Raw genomic sequence first — 19,309 nt, 5'->3', positions numbered from 1 at the left:
CACTACTTATATTTCAAACCCAGTAAACTAAATTATTTTCAAGGGGAGCAAGAAAATTAATTCAACAAAAGACAAGTATTGCATACACAGCTAGGATGGCCATGTATCAACTTTTTGATCCTTCAGTAAACAAATTGATAGTGGGGGTGTCGGCAATTGAGCACTCAGCCTCAATCATTAATCTGAACTTCTGAAGTATTTATACATATAATCTGCAATACGATAAAACACAAATTACAATAAAATATGATGTGAAAATGTCTATAGTAAAAAAACCTGCCTACGAACTAGAGCCAGCAGTTACGGCCATTCGGCAATAGCTGTCACGCTGGCGCGCGTGGGATGGGTATCCTACGGCCGCCCGTTTCCCCTTTTTGTCCTTTACTCAAAAGCGCAAGGTTACTAGGCGAGCACCTTTTGGTTCCGTCCCTTTCCTCTCCTCTCTGCTCGTCTCTCCCTCGGTCCCTGCCTCTACACCGCCGCCTCGCCGCTCTCCCAGACCCGACCGACCGCGCCCGCCTCCCGTCTCCATGGGCCTCCTCTCCAACAGGTCGTCCTCGTATTCCTTCATTGCATGGATCCTGCTGTGTTCAATCGAGACGTCTCGTCTGCTTTGCTACGCAGGCCGCAGTGCGCAGCGATTCCTTCTTTCGTTTTTTTTTTGTTGAGATTTCCCCCCGCTTGTATTGGACAGGATTGGGAAGGAGAGCCTGAGGGCGGGGGATCACATCTACTCGTGGAGGGCCGCGTGGGTCTACGCGCATCATGGTGCGGGGTTCCGTCTTGTATCCCTTGCTCCGCTCTGTCTACATTTTGGTTGGATGATTGGATCGGGTTAATTGGATTAGATTTTGGACTAATGAATTTCAAAGGGGGGGGGGGGGGGGTTAATTTGGATATTACGTGTTGCATGTCGTTAGAGAAAAATCCAATCCATGTGTGTACAACTTCGAAAGATGGTAAGTTGTGAATTTTAGGTTGCTATAGGGGGAACTGATTTGGCCTGCAAATGTGTTCAGAATGACATTTTTTAGCTGATTGGTATGTCTAGGTAATATATGACTGATGAACCATGAGATGCTTTGATTAGGGTGGGTGAAAGATCGAAGCATGTACTTGTGTGCCACAAACTCTATCATGGAATCAGATGTCAAGCTTGTGTCTGTGTTTAGGCCATCAAATTCTTTTGAATGCTTTGTTCAAGGGTCAAGGCATGGCAGTGGTTGCCTGATTAGGTTTATGTTTGACCATCGGGCCTGTGAGAGCCACATACTTGGGAATCATTGATGAAATTGCAAGAACATATTACAGGTCTTGCTGGATCTTGTGGTCACTTTGTAGGAAGATGGTATGGGTGTTTTGTTTGAGGTGCTATTTGAGACGACTTTGTGTAGAGTGAACTTCATTTTCCTGGTGCAGGAATATATGTGGGTGAAGATAAGGTGATCCACTTTACTAGAGGGAGGGGCCAGGAGGTCGGAACAGGAACTTTCATTGATCTTCTTCTCGTGAGCTCTGGACCTGATAGAAGCAACACGCCATGTTCAATATGCACCAGCGAAATTACTACGACCATCGCCGCGGAGACAAACGGCGTGGTATCCTCTTGCCTCAAGTGCTTCCTGGCTGGGGGTGCCCTCTACCGTTTCGAATACGCAGTCAACCCAGCGCTTTTCCTTGCCAAAGCGCGAGGAGGGACGTGCACACTTGCAACCTCTGATCCTGATGAGACGGTCGTCCGCCGTGCCAAATACCTGCTGAGCAACGGTTTCAGGTGCTACAACCTGTTCAAGAGCAACTGCGAGGATTTCGCAATATACTGCAAAACTGGCCTCCTCGTGGCGGGGCGAGGTGTTGTCGGGCAGAGTGGGCAGGCCATCTCCATCATCGGTGGACCTCTTGCTGCGGCGATTTCGACCCCGGTCCGCCTAGTCACCACAAATATCTATGGAATGGCAGTGATGGCTGTCGGGGTGTACTGCGCCAGCAGGTATGCAGCTGACATTGGCAACCGCCGTGATGTGGTGAAAGTGGAAGTTGAGGACCTGACGGCTGGACTTGCAAGCGGCAGGATCCGTGCAGTGGAGAACATCACTCAGCTGGTGGCTCCGGCACAAAGCCCCGCCGCGACCACAGTCGCTGCTTAAAAGAAGCATTGTTGTTGTAAGCTCTGGAGAGATATACATCAGTCCAGACCTACTTTACTACTGCTAAATGTATGAATTGTTGGTTCATTGTGTTCAAAACCTGCTAAAACTCTGTTGAAGTGTGCTTTCCATTCGGCAATATCTGTATGAGTGTATGCCATGTATGGCTTGTCCAGTGGCGTATCAAGATAAAAAAGGCTGCTATGTGTCTTGTTCGTAATTTCCAATTTGACTTATAAAGAAAATCTGTGTTTATATGACAGCTTGGTCTATTTCTGCGGTTAGTGTCACTTGATAGGAAGATTTAGATTTTTCTTATAAGCAGACCTGACTACCTGAGGCACTTCATTCTGATCATCTGATGGGAGCTGAAACTGATGCAAGTTATGACAACAGCCTTTTACTATCTAACCACAAATTAAACTTGGCTGTATATATGGCGTAAGCAAGTTATTAGTAAGGTAGAGACAGAAGTACTGGTTCCTTGGATCATGGACCAGTTTTTTCTTCTTTTTTGAAGTCACGATCATGGGCCAATTCTATCCACTCGATCGGCTGGAAGCTCATGTGCTGGTGTGCGTGAAACCCTGGACCACCCGAGTCAATGGATGAGATTGGGATTTATTCGCAGGTGAGTTCACCCTAGGGATGGTAACGGCTCTGTCCCGTCGGGTTTTACTGGAACGGACCCGAACCCAAAACCCGACTCGTCAAATCCGATCCAAACCCAAAATCAATATCGGGTGTAAAACCACTCCCGCCTCCAACCCCGACAGGGACCCGAAACTCGGCGGTGGGTCGGGGCGGGGCGGGCGAGCAGGGCAGGCGCGGAGGGGCGGGCGAGCGGGATGGGGCGGAGCAGGGCGGGGCGGGCGCGTGCGCTGGGTGGGCGGGCTCTCGGGTGACATCCACGGGTGAAAAAACATACCCGAACCCGAACCCGACCTGATAGCTTCGCGGGTTTTTTTTTGCACCTGAACCCGGCCCCGTCGGGTCTGAAACCCGCGGGGACCAGACCCGACAGGGGAAATTGCCACCCTTAGTTCACCCTGAGATTAGATAATAGAGAGGTTGTGGGTACACATGTGCACGTAATGTGTATAATAAATCTGCTAAATGGGTTGCGTCTACTAGGCTGATTAAAGTATCTAATGGCCCTAGGAAGTGAATAAGGTTCTAATCAAACTTTAAAATAACTATCAATTTCTAGATTAAGGAGCAGTCTTAGCCTAGAATAGAGATGGCCAAATGGGTCATACCTATTGGGCCGTTCCGAGACTCGGCACTGTAGGCACAGCACGGCCCGGCTAAGCCGGGTGGGCATGGCCTAGCGCGGGCCGGCTCGGACAGGCACAACCCGGCCCAGCACGTTTGGACCCAGCTATTTTGTATTTTCTCTACATATTTTAATTTTGTATCTATTTTCTATATTTTTATCTCATTTATCTACTTTTTATCTATTTTGTATATATTTTTAAAATTTTATAGCTATTTTTTATTTTTATTTTTTGGGCCATCGGGCTGCCCGTGGCACCGTTCCCATCGTGCCCACCCGGGCTGGCCGGATGCATGACGGGTTGTGCTGTGGGCCGAGGATGCGGCACGTGGACTGGCATGACACGACCCGTTACACTAGCCGAGCCTATCGAGCCGTGCCTAGCCGGGCCGGCCCGATAGGCCCATTTGGCCATCTCTAGCCTAAAAGAAAAAAAAAATGCAACTACTCGAGCAAACAAGTTAGAACATAGAGAGCAAACATGCCAGCATATAACTTCAGAGTAAATTAAGAAACTGAAACTTGTATGAAAGTAAATGCTAAAAGTAAATTGTGGAATGGAAAGAGAGTAGTGAAAGAGGACACCGATTTTTTCTCGAGGTATCGAAGAGTTAGCACTCTCCCTTAATCCTCGTTGGAGCATCTACATAAGTATATCGTTCCTCCTTGAGCCATCAAAACTCAAGTGCTCACTAGTGATTGCCACTTCTCTATCTCTATCTCTGAATTGGCGGGTATCAAACCAAGTACAAGCTCTTCCTGAGGCTCCCATAAGAACTCTAAGAGCTCACTGAGATCACTTCCAATCACCACGATCGGTTATGTGTTTTCAACCACCAAGAGTAGCATGCTAACAGGTTCACTTGATCCCTATCAAACCTAAACAATAATTAGATGCACACTCGTTACTCTTGAAGCACTAATGATGTCCTTAACCTTCAATTAGGTACTTAAAAATCAACTCAAGTGCTCTCTCTTATTTCTTGATGACGCACACAATGTATGAACTCCTCTGGGTTGTAAGAGAGACGAAAGAAATCGAGTGAGGGGGTATATATATAGGTTAGAGGTCTAAATCTAGCCGTTGTCCAACCACCCACACTTTTTGTGAACACAGGATGGTCCGGTGCGCACACAATTATACACACCGGACAATTCGGTAAGTAACCTTTTCAAAAGCTGACCTGCCAGCTGTCAGTAGTCGTTGCCTGAAAAGCTCCGGTGTTCTTCATACCACATCACCGGACAATCCGGTGAATTTATTTCCTATGCACTGAGACACCAAGTCTGAAAATGTTGCGGTATGTTGCACATCTCAACACTGGACCATCCGGTGCCTTAAGTTCGAATTACTCCAAAAATTCCAACTTTCTATTAAATGCTCCGGTGGTCATCTTCTCTGAACACCGGATAATCCGGTGTACTTAATTTCAATTTTCCTCAGAAAATATCATGTCTGTTAAATATTTCGATGCACATATTTACCATCACCGGATAATCTAGTGAGGTCATTCAACTTCTGCTCAGAACAGAAATAAGGTTCGGTGAGTACAAGTCCTTCAGCAACATACAATCTGATAAGAACAAAAACTCTAAGGCTCATCCAATTCAATTGACTTTGAGCACTAACTTCTTGACTTTTGACCAATGGGCTTCTTTGAGATAATTAGTACTAGATTTTCGTAAGTAAGCATCCAACTAAATCTAGACTTAATTAGGTCAAGCTACAACACTTAACCACCACTTTATAGTATGATAAAAAAAACTAGAAAGGAACCTATATCTACTCTAAGTATACTTCATCACCTTGTGATACTTAGCACTAGAGGATCCTTAATTTTGACGCAAATGTCCTTTGATTGTCCAATAAAAACTCATGAGGAAAAAAAACCTCATACAATATTGTGAACTAGATTTTTTTATTCCCTTTAAAATATACATATTAGTCATAATGATACGATTGTCATTGATTATCGAAATACTTACCACTTAACTAGGAACCTAAATGCTATAATTGACCCAATGCATGTTATTGGAGGCATGACCTAGACTTGGCTCTGTCTGACTAGAATAGTGCTAGGCCAACCCAGCACGAAGAATCAGGACGTGCCTAGGCCGCCACCTGGTACGGTGGACCAGCATGGTATGGCCCGAATAGTGACCATGCCTAACAGGCAGTACGATTAGCCTGTTTAATCTGTTTAGCCCATTTGTTGAAAATACAGCCATATTTTACTGTTTGAACTATAAAAAGATGAAAAAATAAAAAATCACCAAACTTTGCCTATATTTGATTCCAATTATGTGTTCAGGATTTTATTTATTTATCTCGAGTTTTCTTTACTTTTGAATTTCACAGCTACCATGTTCTTTTTTTTATAATTTTATTGATTTTTGCAGGCCAGTCGTGTCTCACAGGCCGTTTCATGCCTTATGGGCCAGCCATGCCTCACGGGCCTATCATACAGTGGGCTAGCACGGCACGGCTTGTCAATCATGTCGTGAGCTAGCATGACACTGCCTGCCAATAGTATTGTGCGTGATGGACCGCGTCTAACAAATTGAGCTGCTTTGCGCCCATGGCGGGCATTCCCACCAGGCCCATCCGTCCATCACTAATGTGTATGCGCATGTGTGTACAAGCATAGTTAGATACGTGTGCAACACGGTTGTGTACATCCTAAATGTAACCTCTCAAAAAAAAAAAAATACGAGTCTATCGATTACTGCAGCAAAGATGTACAATCATGCTTGCAGTTTCAATGTCTTCTTAGTATCCTTGAAACAATTGGTTCATGTACGGTAATTTACGTGTGCAACTCTTTTTTACGATAATGCTGCCACTTTATTACTCAACGACAACGCCCATTTCACCCATTACAACCTATCTTCTATTATCTATGTAATTGGCTAACAAAAGAAACATCTTCCTTTGCTCTCAAAGTCTAGAAACTACCATGTTAATCAAAGTAAAAACTAAATTATGTAGACATATATATAAATTACTCACTACTGTCATTAAAAAAATTAACCTAAAATACCTCTATAATTGCTTCTCTATTACCCACCTCTGTCATTATTGAAAAATAAAGCAAAATGCCAGCAAAAAATAACATAATTAATCCATAAGTTCGTTGCACCCTACATTCATTTAAGAGATCAAAGTTACAATTCAAATAATATTTTGATTTAAAATGTAATAGAAAAGAAGAATAAAATAGAAACATATAGCTCAATACGACAGGTGCAAAACAAAAAAGAAAAGTAAATTTCGCAAAACTACATATTTGACAAAATTATCACAAAACTAAAGATTTAAACAATAGTTTTACAAAACTACATATTTAGTGCCAATTTTATCGTAAAACTACATATATATTGATAAAATTATCGCAAAACTATATATTTAAACAATAATTTCACAAACTACAGATTTAGTGCCGATTTTATCGTAAAATTATTACAAAACTAAAAATTTAAACAACAATTTTACAAAACAACATATTTAGCGTCAATTTTATCACGAAACTACAGATTTTTGAGGAGTTGTTCCCAGCCTATTACCATGACGATCGGACCTCGCTTGTAGTCTCACAGTAGCTGCCAACTCATGAAACAGAACATTTGGGAGTTCATGTGACTGCAAGCGTGGCACATTCGTTAGGTTAACAGATCTGCGATAGAATCTATAGTTCTACAATAAAATCAATGCTAAATTTATAGTTTTGTAAAACTGTTGCTTAAATATGTAATTTTGCCAAATATCTATAGTTTCATGAGCTCACGGATGGTCTATTTCATGAGTTGGTAGCTACTGTGAGACTACAAGTGGGGGTCAATCGTCATGGTAATGGGACTGGGAATAGCTCCTCTAGAATTTGTAGTTTTGTGATAAAACCAGCGCTAAATATGTAGTTTTGTGAAATTGTTGCTTATATGTAATTTTGTGATAATATTGCCAAAGTATCTGGAGTTCTGCGATAAAATCAGTACTAAATATGTAATTTTTTTGAAACTATTGCTTAAATCTGTAGTTTTGTGATAATTTTATCAAAGTATATGTAGTTTTGCGATAAAACTGACATTAAATCTGTAGTTTTGTGAAACTATTGTTTAAATATAAAGTTTTGTGAAATTTACTCAAAAAGAAAAAGGAGGTTGGACCTGATACAAGAGGATGACCAATTTATTCAACTAGATATAGGAGGATGGTTGATCTATTCAGATTGTGAAAATAAGTAAGTATCCACTCACATAAAAAATGTAATCTATTCTCTCTCTGTCCCAGATGACGTAGACAGGTTGGCAGTTTGATTGGCTGACGTCATTGCCCACTTTGCAATAGCGGAATGAGATGGGTGCAGTGTCGGGCAGAAGAACATTGACACTAATGATGTCAGAAAGAGTTGTGGTGTTGAAGCGTGACACTAGCTCAGACTGCATATGAAATGGCAAATGACTAAGGATGGCAGTTAGCCCCGTTGGGTCGGGTCCCCGTGGGTTTCAAACCCAGCGGGGCTGGGTTCGTGTCACATCCTAAAACTGTAATCACATAACTAAGCATAATCATGCTTCATAAGTATTATATTTAATTTTGTGTAATTTTTTGTTTTGGGACGCTAGTGCATTTTGTTTAGAGCCAATCGATTGAGAGAAAGTAATTTGGGAGAGAAGAGAATAGAATTCACTGTTAAAATGGGCTCTTTTCTCTAGCATGTTGGATTCACATGGGTGGCCAACCACTCCCTCTCTCCCTTGGTCAGTAGCCCCACCTGCTCCCTCTCTCTCCCTCACTCCCCCACACACTCTCCAACCGACCAAGGCAAGGGAGCAGCTCCCCTCTCCCTCCCCTCAAGTTATCTCTCTCTTTCTTCCTCGAATCCGCCTTCTAGAAGTCAAATCGAGGTATGTATGTGGTACTCACACGTTCTTTAGCTCCTAAGATCCTCATTCATCTAATTCATTTTTGTTTTTCCAAAGGATTTGAGCCATTTTTTGATGTCTTTTGGTGTTCTTAGTTGAAGCACGAGGAGTACCGGTGTTCTTCCTCTTCCCGAGCTTTTCCACCTTCCACTGACGGTTACCAACCTTAGAAAAGCATCTTGGGTGAGTCTTCCAGGCTCCCATTACAAGAATATAATGTTTGGTTGGTTGAAATTAGAGTTTGGAGCTTCGGTTGCAAAGTTGTGAAGCGCCTCATGTTCTTGAGCCTTGGAACGAATTTGAGGATTTTTGAGTACAAAACAGCAGGGTTTTCCCTGGGCTACCTGGAACCTCTAGGGTTTTCTCTCGATTTGACTTTCCTCTGGGTTGGGTCTAGGAACCCTTGTATAATGTGTATGCATGTCTATATAGGATAGATTTAACATGCGAGTCAAATCGACCGAGGAAAATCATCGAGAAGTTCAAGTCTTTCCGGGTACCACCCAGAGGTTCCAGGTTAAATCGAGAGCACCCCCATTCGAAGTCCCACCCGGATATTCCGGCCCAACCTGGAGGTTTTGGACTCAGTCCGGACCTTCTGAGTTAATTCAAAATTGGCTAACCGAGAACCCCTGTCCGAAGTACATCTCGGAGGTTCCAGAACCCGGATGTCTTGAGTTAACCCCGAAATCTTTGGCCTCCTATTAGTTTTTCGGCATTGTTTAACTTTCGCATATCTTGCTCTCTTAACATGTTGTTATGCATATTATAGCATACATTGTTGCACCTCATTCATGCTCATCATTGCATGCGTTCTTCTTTAGTGAAGAACAAGAGTGTGATGCGAGCGTGGGCAAATACGACACCAATCTACCAGAATTCTGCGAGTGTTACATGGGTAACATTAGGTGGTCACTAGAGCAGCAAGGAAAGCATCTAAGTATACTCTTCCTTGTACTTTGGATCAATATGTGTATATTGTGATAAATTATGCTTTATGTATGTTTGCATGGGAATGAGTCGAGTGTCGGGTTAATACGGGTAGAACCTATGTTGATGTGGGTAGAACCTATGTTGATGCATTATCTTTCCCTTGTATTGTTGGTAACATGTATCCCTGTAGCCTTGATAATATTGTTGGTGTCTAACTTAAGAGTCGCTTAAAATGCTTAGAAATGCATAGATCTTTCTGCAGAAGTCGAGCGGTGGTTCAATCCCCTTTCGTGAGCTTAGGGCTTACTTATTTGTTCACAAAGCATATGACTAAGATGCTGGGATGTTTGAGTGTGACGATGAGGCGATATGTGGGCGGTGCTAAGGTTAGGTCGGGAAAGGAACCTGGATGCCATAGGCTGCTTGCATCGGTTAAACACCGTCCATCGGTGTCGTTGGCTTTAGTACTTCCTATACTCACCACATGTTGTTCTAATGGTAAGATAAGCCTAGTACCATACGCCGTGTTGACACCCGCCTTGCAGCCCTATGACGCATATGAAAAAAGAATGAGGAGAAGCAAGATGGCAGGGAGCCGGAAGTGTCTCGGGCACACTCGCGGTGACCCTGGTGCCATAGGGGTATGTGCGAGTGGGTAGTTCTGGGTATGAGAAAGGTTGCCTCGGGAGCCAAGAAGATGGACCCGGGGTGTGTGGGTAAAGGAGTATCCCCCTGCAGGGTGTAAAATCAATTCAAATTATCGCGCTCTCGGTCATGAGCGTGCTTTTATCCATCGGAGTCGATCGTAAAGTCACGATTGTGGGTTGGTGTGGTTGAGATGGTCCTGTTTAGTTATGCTAATATGGTTCCAATTATTTACATGTTCATGATGTTGGTTACATGGTAAAATGGTACTTTTAGTATATTATAATTGCTCACATGTTTATGTCAAACTATTCTCGCATATGAATCTCTTTAACCAAGTGGCCGTTTTCTTTCTAACATCCAAATGTATAATCCTTGGAGTCGGGTTATCTATAAGTATCCATTATAGATTAAATCTTGCAGGTACCTTCATACTCACGATGCTCTTTCAGGTGCTACCGGCGAGGATGAGTTGATTTTTGGCTACTTCACGCCCACCAAGGGTGGTGACGGGCACGAGTAGGAAACTACTCGGAGGTCGTGCTTTTGTGACGGAGCCGAAGAGCATATGGCTCCATCTTTCTTTTGTTATATAGTCTTTATTCTTCCACTGCGTAGTTTCTTTTTTTGTTAGAAGTTGAGTTAATTTTTATTTCCTCCTAGCTTTCTTTGCTGTAAATTATAAGAACTTGTGGATACTTAAGAACTTGTAATATAATTTAATTACTCGTCCTTCATTAAGCTTTGTTATGATGTGATATGTTGAAAAGACATGTGTGCCAATCTTAGGCACAAAACACGTGCCGTGACTTCCAGGATGGTATTCCAAATAATCATTGTGGACGTGACTAAGTAAATGATCATCATAATGATTAATTGGAATACTGTTTGGATGGTTCCTCACAGTTCAGGTGGAAATACAGCCTTGTGGGGTCATTGGGTTAAGGCCCTGACCTGAATCGAGTTTGGGTCCAGGTCCGGGTCTAGTTTTTCACCCGCAGGTCACCCAAAACACGAAAATATGCCATCTCTCCAAGACTCCAACTCTCCATCTCTCCTTTCGTCCCTCATCACATGCCTTATTCCCCTAAAGGCATGACCCCCACTCATCTGGTCATCCCTGCCCTCCGACCACTGGCCTCAACGCCACCACCAGTCATCGGTGCCCGCTCCAATTCCCTCTCGTCTCTTGATCCCTCCCCCTCCCGTCTCCACCTCCCCCACCATCTCCCCTTCCCTAGCTCCCCATCTCCACTAGCCTCACCCTCTACCTCTTTAACGAGGCCGCACACGTGTGGGGGGGGGGTGGAATCTGTAGACAGATTTGGTGGGTGGGATGCGGGAGGGGCAGATCCGTTGATGGATTTGGTCCACACGCCGTAGATTGGCCACGGAGGGTGTTGGCCACCAGGGGCCAAGATGATGTGAGGTTCTTGGATGGAGGCGATCAGAAGGCGGCGGCAAAGGAGTGCCTGTCGATCCTGAGTCCCCAATGGCCTTGATCCACTGGAGCAGGCAGATTGATGTGGTAGGATCAGCGAGGACACGAGGTCGACGAGCAGTAGCCTTGAGTCATTGTCAGTGAGGAGCGGTAGCTGCGAGTCATCATTAGTGAGTTGGAAGGCGGCGGTGGGAATGTGAGTATTGTCCGTCAGCGCGGCATGCTGGTTTGCCCTACGATAAGCTCTGGTGTGCTGACGAGGTATGTTGTCGTTGTCTCCGTGCGTTGATTTGTGTTTTGTCCTTCTTTCTCGCTTGATCTGTGCGTGAGCCAAGGGCACCACCACCATGCCGCATGCCGATATGCTGGCATGGCGAGGCAGCCTGGTGCTGTGCGTTGTCACCGGTGTGAACTCTACTGATGTGTATTGCCGGCTTCCCGCCTCCATGTTCGTTACGTTGATGTATGAGCCGGTGAGGTGTGCTTTGTGTTTTATGGTCATCGGCCTACTTGTTTAGTTATTTTCTCTGTTGTCGTGCATATTGATCCAATCGGCACGCCGTCTATCAGACCCTTCCTTCGGGTCACCTTGTGCAACTCATATCAGTCACTGGATTAATAGCTGGTATGCACATATTTCGAACAGGAGTAGATATCGCAATCATACATTGATTAAAGTACGATATTAGGGTACAATACAAAGTTAATTACAATAAAGGCTCATAGGCATAATTAAACAAAACCTCACAGCACAATGAAGACAACGTAAAAGCGACCCAAGCCCTATAGGTAGCTTAAGTGCGGACGAAACCAAACTTTTCTATTCTTCATCTTCACCTTTGACGAATTTGGCATCTGGATCATCTGAATCTACATATAGCAAGAGTGAGTACATAAAGTACTTAGCAAGTCCTACCTCAAAGGGAGACATTAGATAAATAAAGGTAGATCAAGGATAAGGTTGTAGAGTCTTTAGGTTTTGCAGAAAGCTAGTTTTTGATGCAAGGTTCAATTTGTAAAGACTATCTTAAAACATTTTTGAGGGAACATATAAGCTAAGTTTATGGGATTGTTGGCCCTGGGGGAGATATTTGCATCCCATCAGTTCTCACACTTCTTTTGCTGGTGGACACATAGTCCGGGATACTCTAGGTACATAGTTAACACTTTTTAAAACACGGGCATACTGCCCACTCACACGCTAAGGAGATACACATGCTGAAAAGCTAATCATTGTGACCAAACCATAGCATATCCTTGACCGAGGACACGGCTATCCAGATAACACTTTGCAGAAGTTGTACACTTTAGCTACAAGATATGCACATAGTCTAACCTTAGCAACTGATGAAATTGTCATAACGAGACACAATATCCTCACAACATAGCCACAATATCCACCCACATGACACTAAGATACCAAGGGCCTTAGAATATTAACAAGAAGGACCACTTAGCAATCCCAAGGCTCTAACATAGCCTTAAGAACATCACCAACTGGACCTTGGGTTACGTACTGCCCAGGTCTTCTCCCAGTCCCCGTTGCCACTACCAGCCTCTGAGCGGGTACCGAACTAAGTTGAAGGGGTTGTGTCAAGTCCTGCCCATTTAGTTCATGTGGTTCTATGACCTAATTGGTAGGATGTCACAGCAAACCGGTCTTTATACGACCGAGATAAGTGTCTTCCAGCAAGAACACCACAAAAGCAAACCTTGTTCTAAGGTAATACCCACATTTATGGGGTACCTTACTTACCCCCGTCAAAAACACACTAGAATTTTCATGAATACATCTTACACACACATCAAGCACATAACACTTCACACTTTTTTGATAAGGCATGATCAACATATGTAATTATCCTTGTTCTTTCATTTAAGCAAATCAATCATAAACATGCTAGTAAATAAGCATTCATCCAAACAATCATTATAGTTAATGTTTGGGACCTTCTAGGGTTTCAATGGAATAAAGGTGATAATATCAAGATATGGTATAAACAAGCTAGGTCATAACTACATTAGCACATTCTTTTAAAATTACAATTATTAACTTAATCACGCATATCCTTATAATTTGAAACAATAACTCTACGGGTTATCTTTGAAAATATAGGATCAACATGATCAACAGTGTAGAATTTGCCTTTGTTGAACTCTTCATCCGCTCCTTCTTCAAACTAACAGTCATTAAAAATGGAGTTAGGACGGAGGAGAAACTGGCTTTAGAAGTTTTGTCGTGAGAGAAAATCAGAAAAAAAAGGAAAAGAGCAGAATATTCTTGGAATATTCTAATTTCAGCTCGACTTTGGAGGCGGCTTAGCTCGGGGCTCAGGATCTGCTCGGTGCGACACGGCTGGGCTCGGCTAAAAGGGTGGGCCCACCTATCAGTGAGGGAAAGAGAGAGGATAAGGGGGAGAGAGGCGGCCGACTCGGGCAGAGAGAACAAGAGGGAGAGAGGAGGAGCCTATGGGGGGCGGCGGGCAATGACAACGCACTGGAGATGGAGAGCGGCGATGGGCTCCAGTGAGCGGCAGGGCAGGGCAGCGATGGCCGGATCTGGCCTGGGCAGGGGCAGATCTAGCCAGCAACGGTGAGGGCGGCAGTCGGCGATGACAAGAAAGCGGTGATCAGCAACGATAGGAAGGTTGCTAGGGTATGGCTCTCGGGTAGCTTCGAGTGAGAAGGGAGAGAGAGAGGGGAAGAGCGGTGGAGCTCACCTACAACGGGCTCTAGTGTGGTGGCGACGGCGGTGCTCGGAGAAGGAGTGAGGGAGGCGGTGGAGGTGTTGGAGAGAGAGGTGGTGTGGTGCGGTGTGGAGGGAGGAGGAAAAGGGTATTGTTCATCTTTATAGGGGTGATGGCATGGGCACAGCAGGGGTACGGGGCGCGAGGCGATGCGCGGGGCTCAAGGGAGCAATGCTGGGCATGAGGTGGCGCAGGGCACGAGGATGGCTACGACGCGCAGCGACATAACGAGTGGCATGGTGCAAAGAAGAGCCCTGGTGCACGCGGCAGCGAGCGGTACTTGGTCACAGGGATGGGACAGAGAGAGGGATTTTTGTGGACTTTTTTTTCTCAAGGAAAAACAAGGGTGTGACACCGTCGATCTGTTTCTACCTCCGTTGTGGGTGAATGGTCTTTGGCTACGCCATCGTTGAGCTTGAGGTGTGTACGCCGTGGGTGTCGGCCATTGTGTTGTTGCGTCAGTGTTGAGGTACGTTCGGTGAGTCCTGCCCTCGGACCTGGGCCGTGAAGGTCCCAGGTCTCGGGTTCTCCCATCAAGTCCCGGTTTCCCGCCAGGGCCGGGGTCGGGGCCGGGGCTGATTTTGCACCTAGTCATAATTTTGGGTTAGGTTAGGTTTAGGGATTCGGGTTTTGGATCGAGTGCGTTCTTGCTCCACCCGGCCTTGACCCAACCCGTTACCACCCCTACGAATTACCAAGGCAGATGCAACAAAAAAGAGAAGCATATTGACCCGTACATCCATCAACATCATCAATAGAGGAGGATATAGGCGCGGCTACACCAGGCTTGGACCCCTGTAACTAGAGGTTGTAGTGTCAGCCAACCGACAAAGAAAGACATAGCCCGCAGATTGCTAATGGTGGAACCATAACCTTTGGTAGCGACAAGAAACACCAACGAAGTCATTGATCTACAGAGTATGACACTAGAGTGAAACAATACAGTAGGATCAGACTACGTTGCACTGACCTTGAATCGCATGGTCATGACTTCAGAAAAATGACAGGGAAAGGCATAGTCTGTAGACCACATAGATGATGGAGCATGACCTCACAACCCAAACAATAGTTACTTGAGTGAAATATCAAAGAAAAACAAGAGTAAGTGTGCGCGGAGCATAATCTACATGAAATAGAGCAAAAAGATGGCTATAGTGCCTGAATAGATGAACATGTTTTTATGGTAAGGCTAGGTTCAAGTTTATGTCTATAAAAGACCAAGATAGTAGTGTCAGAATGAAGAACGATAGTACGGTAAAAATATAAATTTGTAATAAAATTAGGATGATAAACGGTATATGCACAATTAGATGATACTAATCACACAATTGTGCTAGCCACCTCGCTAGTTCCAGCTATACAAGCTAGTACATGACTATCCTCAACAACACGCAGGGAATCAACTGGAAGATAAGACCTCGCACTAGCCAACTCATGCTCTACTACATTGCATCCACTCCTAGCAAACTACACTATGTGTCCCTGGAAGAATGTCTCCATCAATTTCGTTTCTTGGATGATTACAACATTAGCAGATGAGTCAGCTTCCCTTCTCTAAAGCAGGGCCACGAGGAGTTGTGCATCAGCTTCTAAGGTAAGAGAGCCAATGCATGGTCCCAAAGGCAGCTACTGACACATGAAACTTGAACCACCTTCACGAATTTTATTTTGTGATCCCACCAAATCCTCCATACAACTACCACCAGTAGTTGTTTCTTCAATGGTGCTTGCAACAACCTATGTAACACATCTTCGGCCCAAGGGGACTTCAGCAAGCTCCCTTCTAAGACTTTCCATCTGCAACATCCTCCAACATTGCTTTACTTCACAAAAAATGGGTCGATAAGACTACGACCCTACATCTAAAGATCAATGTTCCTTCCATTTTTTCAAAAAAAAAAGAAGCTAAAAAAATGGACGGCTAATGTGCGGTCGAGAGACGGAGATGGACATCCCCCAAATTTAGTGAACATTTGGCTTTCGGTGAAAATGTTCGCGTAGCGCGAAGTGGACGGTACATGACGAACACGAATGAAAAATATCTCATCACCTATTGCTCATTAGGAGGCATAAACACACTTATTTATGTGCTGTAATAGCATCCAAAATAATCATCTCTAGTTCCCCACTGCCCTCGCATTGCAAGCAAATAATTCCTCAACTAGAGAGAAAATGACTATTTACCATCGAATAGCGACAGGTTCTACTATTTTCCATGAAATACTTTTGGTTTCCTTCCATGCCATGGAATAGCCCATTTTCATCCTTTTATGCCATCGGCGTCCATCCTCGTTAGCCCAACACAACCCAATTTTCAAAAATGACGAGGCTTACCTTGCTCCCATCTATTCTCGCAACTAGACCTCTCTGCTAACCATTCTTCACTTCAACTCGTACACAATGGAGATGCTCGATCTGAATCGATTGAGGTCAGTCTTCATGCTCCCCTATACGCTGTTGTCATGGATCTGAGCCCCTAAGTCAGCTGCCTACAGCTCGCCCCTGACACTGACGCTGTGGACCCATCGGACTGCCCCGATGCCAGTCTCCAGCTTTTGCAGCCCAATGTGGAGGTTTCCATGGATGCAGTGCGACCTGAGCCCGTGCTACTTCCCGCTTCTGCATATGCGCAACCGCCATTAGATGGGTACCAATCATTTTCCTTCACTATTACATTTTACATATTGAAAATTGAGTAGCGAAATTAGGTGCCGTGTTTGCATCATGAAAGTCAGAATTGGGTGCAGGGGTGAAGTGAACATCGTATTGAATTCTAATTGTGCGTCAAATGTAATTCCACCTGAGACATGCATCCCTCAACCCATGAGCTAGTTGATACATACCTAAAAATACCCTTTTCCACAATTTGAGCACGTAAGGGTCAATGAGGAGAACCAATACCTAGTAGGTGAGGCCGAGGATGACAATGCTACTGATGAAGACTATGAGCCTAAGGAAGGAGAGGTGATGATGCTAAGGAAAGCACTGAACAATCAACGGATGACGATGAGTGGGTCACAAAACACGCTAACCCAAATATAGCCCCTGATGTAGCTTACAACATAGATGATCCACCAATGAAAATAGGCACAATTTATCCCTCAGTTAAGATGCTTAGATTGGTCATTGATTAGTATTCCATAAAGCATGAATTTGAGTATAATATTGAAAAATGTGAGCCTAAAATATTCAGAGCTAATTGTGCTGTGGAAGGGTGCATATGGAGGATTCAAGCATCAACCTTAGAGGAGGATGTGACATTTAAGGTATTTCTCCTTGTTTTCCTTTGTTATTCCATTGCAGACTGTACTCTTAATTATCTTTGTTCTTTTAGTTCAAGATCCATATTAAAGACCATAATTGTTGTAGTACTAGAAAAAATGAGAAGGTGAAAAGTGCTTCCAAGACATGGATATGTGAGAAGGTCACAAATTGATCGAGGGAAGACCCTAGTAGAGGCACAAAGGAGTTGTAGGGGAAATTGAAAGACAAATACAAGGTATTGATCGCTTACAAGAGAGTGTGGATGGGGAGGGAACTAGCAATGAAGAAGTTATTTGGTGATTGGGATGATAGCTTTGACAAGCTCAATAGTTGGAAGTTAGAGGTTGAGAAGAGGTGCCCACCAAGTATAGTTTCCATTGACTATACGACATTCAAAGCAAAGAAAAGGTTCACAAGGCTATTTGTTGCCTTAAAGCCATACATTGATGGGTTCTTTGCTAGCTGCAGGTCATACTTGGCTATTGACAGCATACATTTGATACGAAAATATAGAGACCAGCTAGCAACAACTTGTTCGGTTGATGGCCACAACTGGTTATACCCTGTGGCATATGGTGTCATTGACTAAAAAATAAGTGATAATTGGGTCTAGTTTATGGAGCAACTAAGATATGCAATTGGAAACCCACCAGGTCTAGCAATATGCAGTGATGCGGGGAAATGGATTGATCATGCCATTGAGAAGTTCTTCAGGTATGCCGAACATAAGGAGTGCATGAGGCATTTGGTCACCAATTTCAAACTTAAGTTTCGTGGTAAGGTTTTTGAAGAACATTTATGGCATGCTGCATATTCATGGACTCAAGAAGGATTCGATGAGCATATGGCTACCATGGAGGCCATGAAGCTAGAAGCTATAGCATACCTGAACACTTGGCACAAAAGGTAATACTAGCTATTTTAATTGGCAGTACCATTTATCCTTGCACTAAAATTGCATCTAATGGTTTATTTCTTTCAAATGTAGGATTTGGACAAGAAGTAAGTTCTCAACTAACTCAAAGGTTGATTATGTGAAAAACAATTTGGCTGAGTGCTTCAACAATTGGATCAAAAAAACACAAGGGTTTAATGCTATTTGAATTGGCGGATACCATTAGGAAGAAGTTGATGGCAAAGTTTCTAAAGAGGAAAAGGGTTGCTAATAAGTTGCAGGGGTATATAATTCTTCCAAGTGTATGAGACAGTTACATGACAAAAGTAAAAATCTGAATAGAAGTGATAATTGTGTAGCAGAAGTGACTGAAAGAGGCCCAAGTGGCAAGAGGCATGTAGTTAACATTGAAGAAACGATATGTACATGCAGGGAGTGGCAAGGGTCTGGGAAGCCTTGTGTACATGCCTTGTGCTTCCTCTACAATTAGATTCAAGCTTGAACCTTATGTTGATGACTACTATAGTGTATCCAAATTCAAAGCTTCATACACTCTATACATACCTGCACTAATTGTCATGACTTAATGGCCAAAGAATACTCATGACTTTTACTTTCATCCACCAATCCTGAAGAGATCTGTAAGAAGACATAGGATTATGAGGATGAAGGGTGGTGCTGAGGGGAAGCCCAAGGGTAGAAAGGGTAGGCATAAGTGTCCTATTTGCATGGGGCATGGCCACACATGGAAGAAATGCAAAGAGGCTGACTTGGAAGCCAAAGAAGCTTATGCTAAGATTCTAAATAAATAATAATTATATTTTTAATGTCTTTAACCATCCATTGTTACTTCAACTCATGATAACTGTTTATTGAATTTGCGGCGGGACAAAGAAAAAGGAGATCGATACTTCAACTCAAGCTATCAGTGTTGATGCTACTACTTTAACCGAACCAGATGATGACTCTATGGCTATTGTTGAGGCTACTACAACACCTGCCAAGGGAAGAGGGAAGGGCAAGAGAAACAGTGATACT

General features: G+C 43.8%; 1 protein-coding gene across 1 annotated transcript; it reads left to right on the top strand.

The window, feature by feature from the left end:
- Positions 1–400: 400 nt before the first annotated feature.
- Positions 401–2,409, top strand: LOC133885550 (protein LEAD-SENSITIVE 1-like). The gene is made up of 3 exons (XM_062325279.1): positions 401–550; positions 695–768; positions 1,420–2,409. Exons 1-3 carry the CDS (start codon positions 531–533, stop codon positions 2,145–2,147), a joined length of 822 nt encoding a protein of 273 aa, XP_062181263.1. The 5' UTR covers positions 401–530; the 3' UTR covers positions 2,148–2,409.
- Positions 2,410–19,309: the final 16,900 nt, after the last annotated feature.

Source organism: Phragmites australis, chromosome 11, assembly GCF_958298935.1.
Source record: "Phragmites australis chromosome 11, lpPhrAust1.1, whole genome shotgun sequence".
Classification (NCBI taxonomy): Eukaryota; Viridiplantae; Streptophyta; class Magnoliopsida; order Poales; family Poaceae; genus Phragmites; species Phragmites australis.
This window is presented reverse-complemented; position numbering and strand designations above follow the sequence as displayed.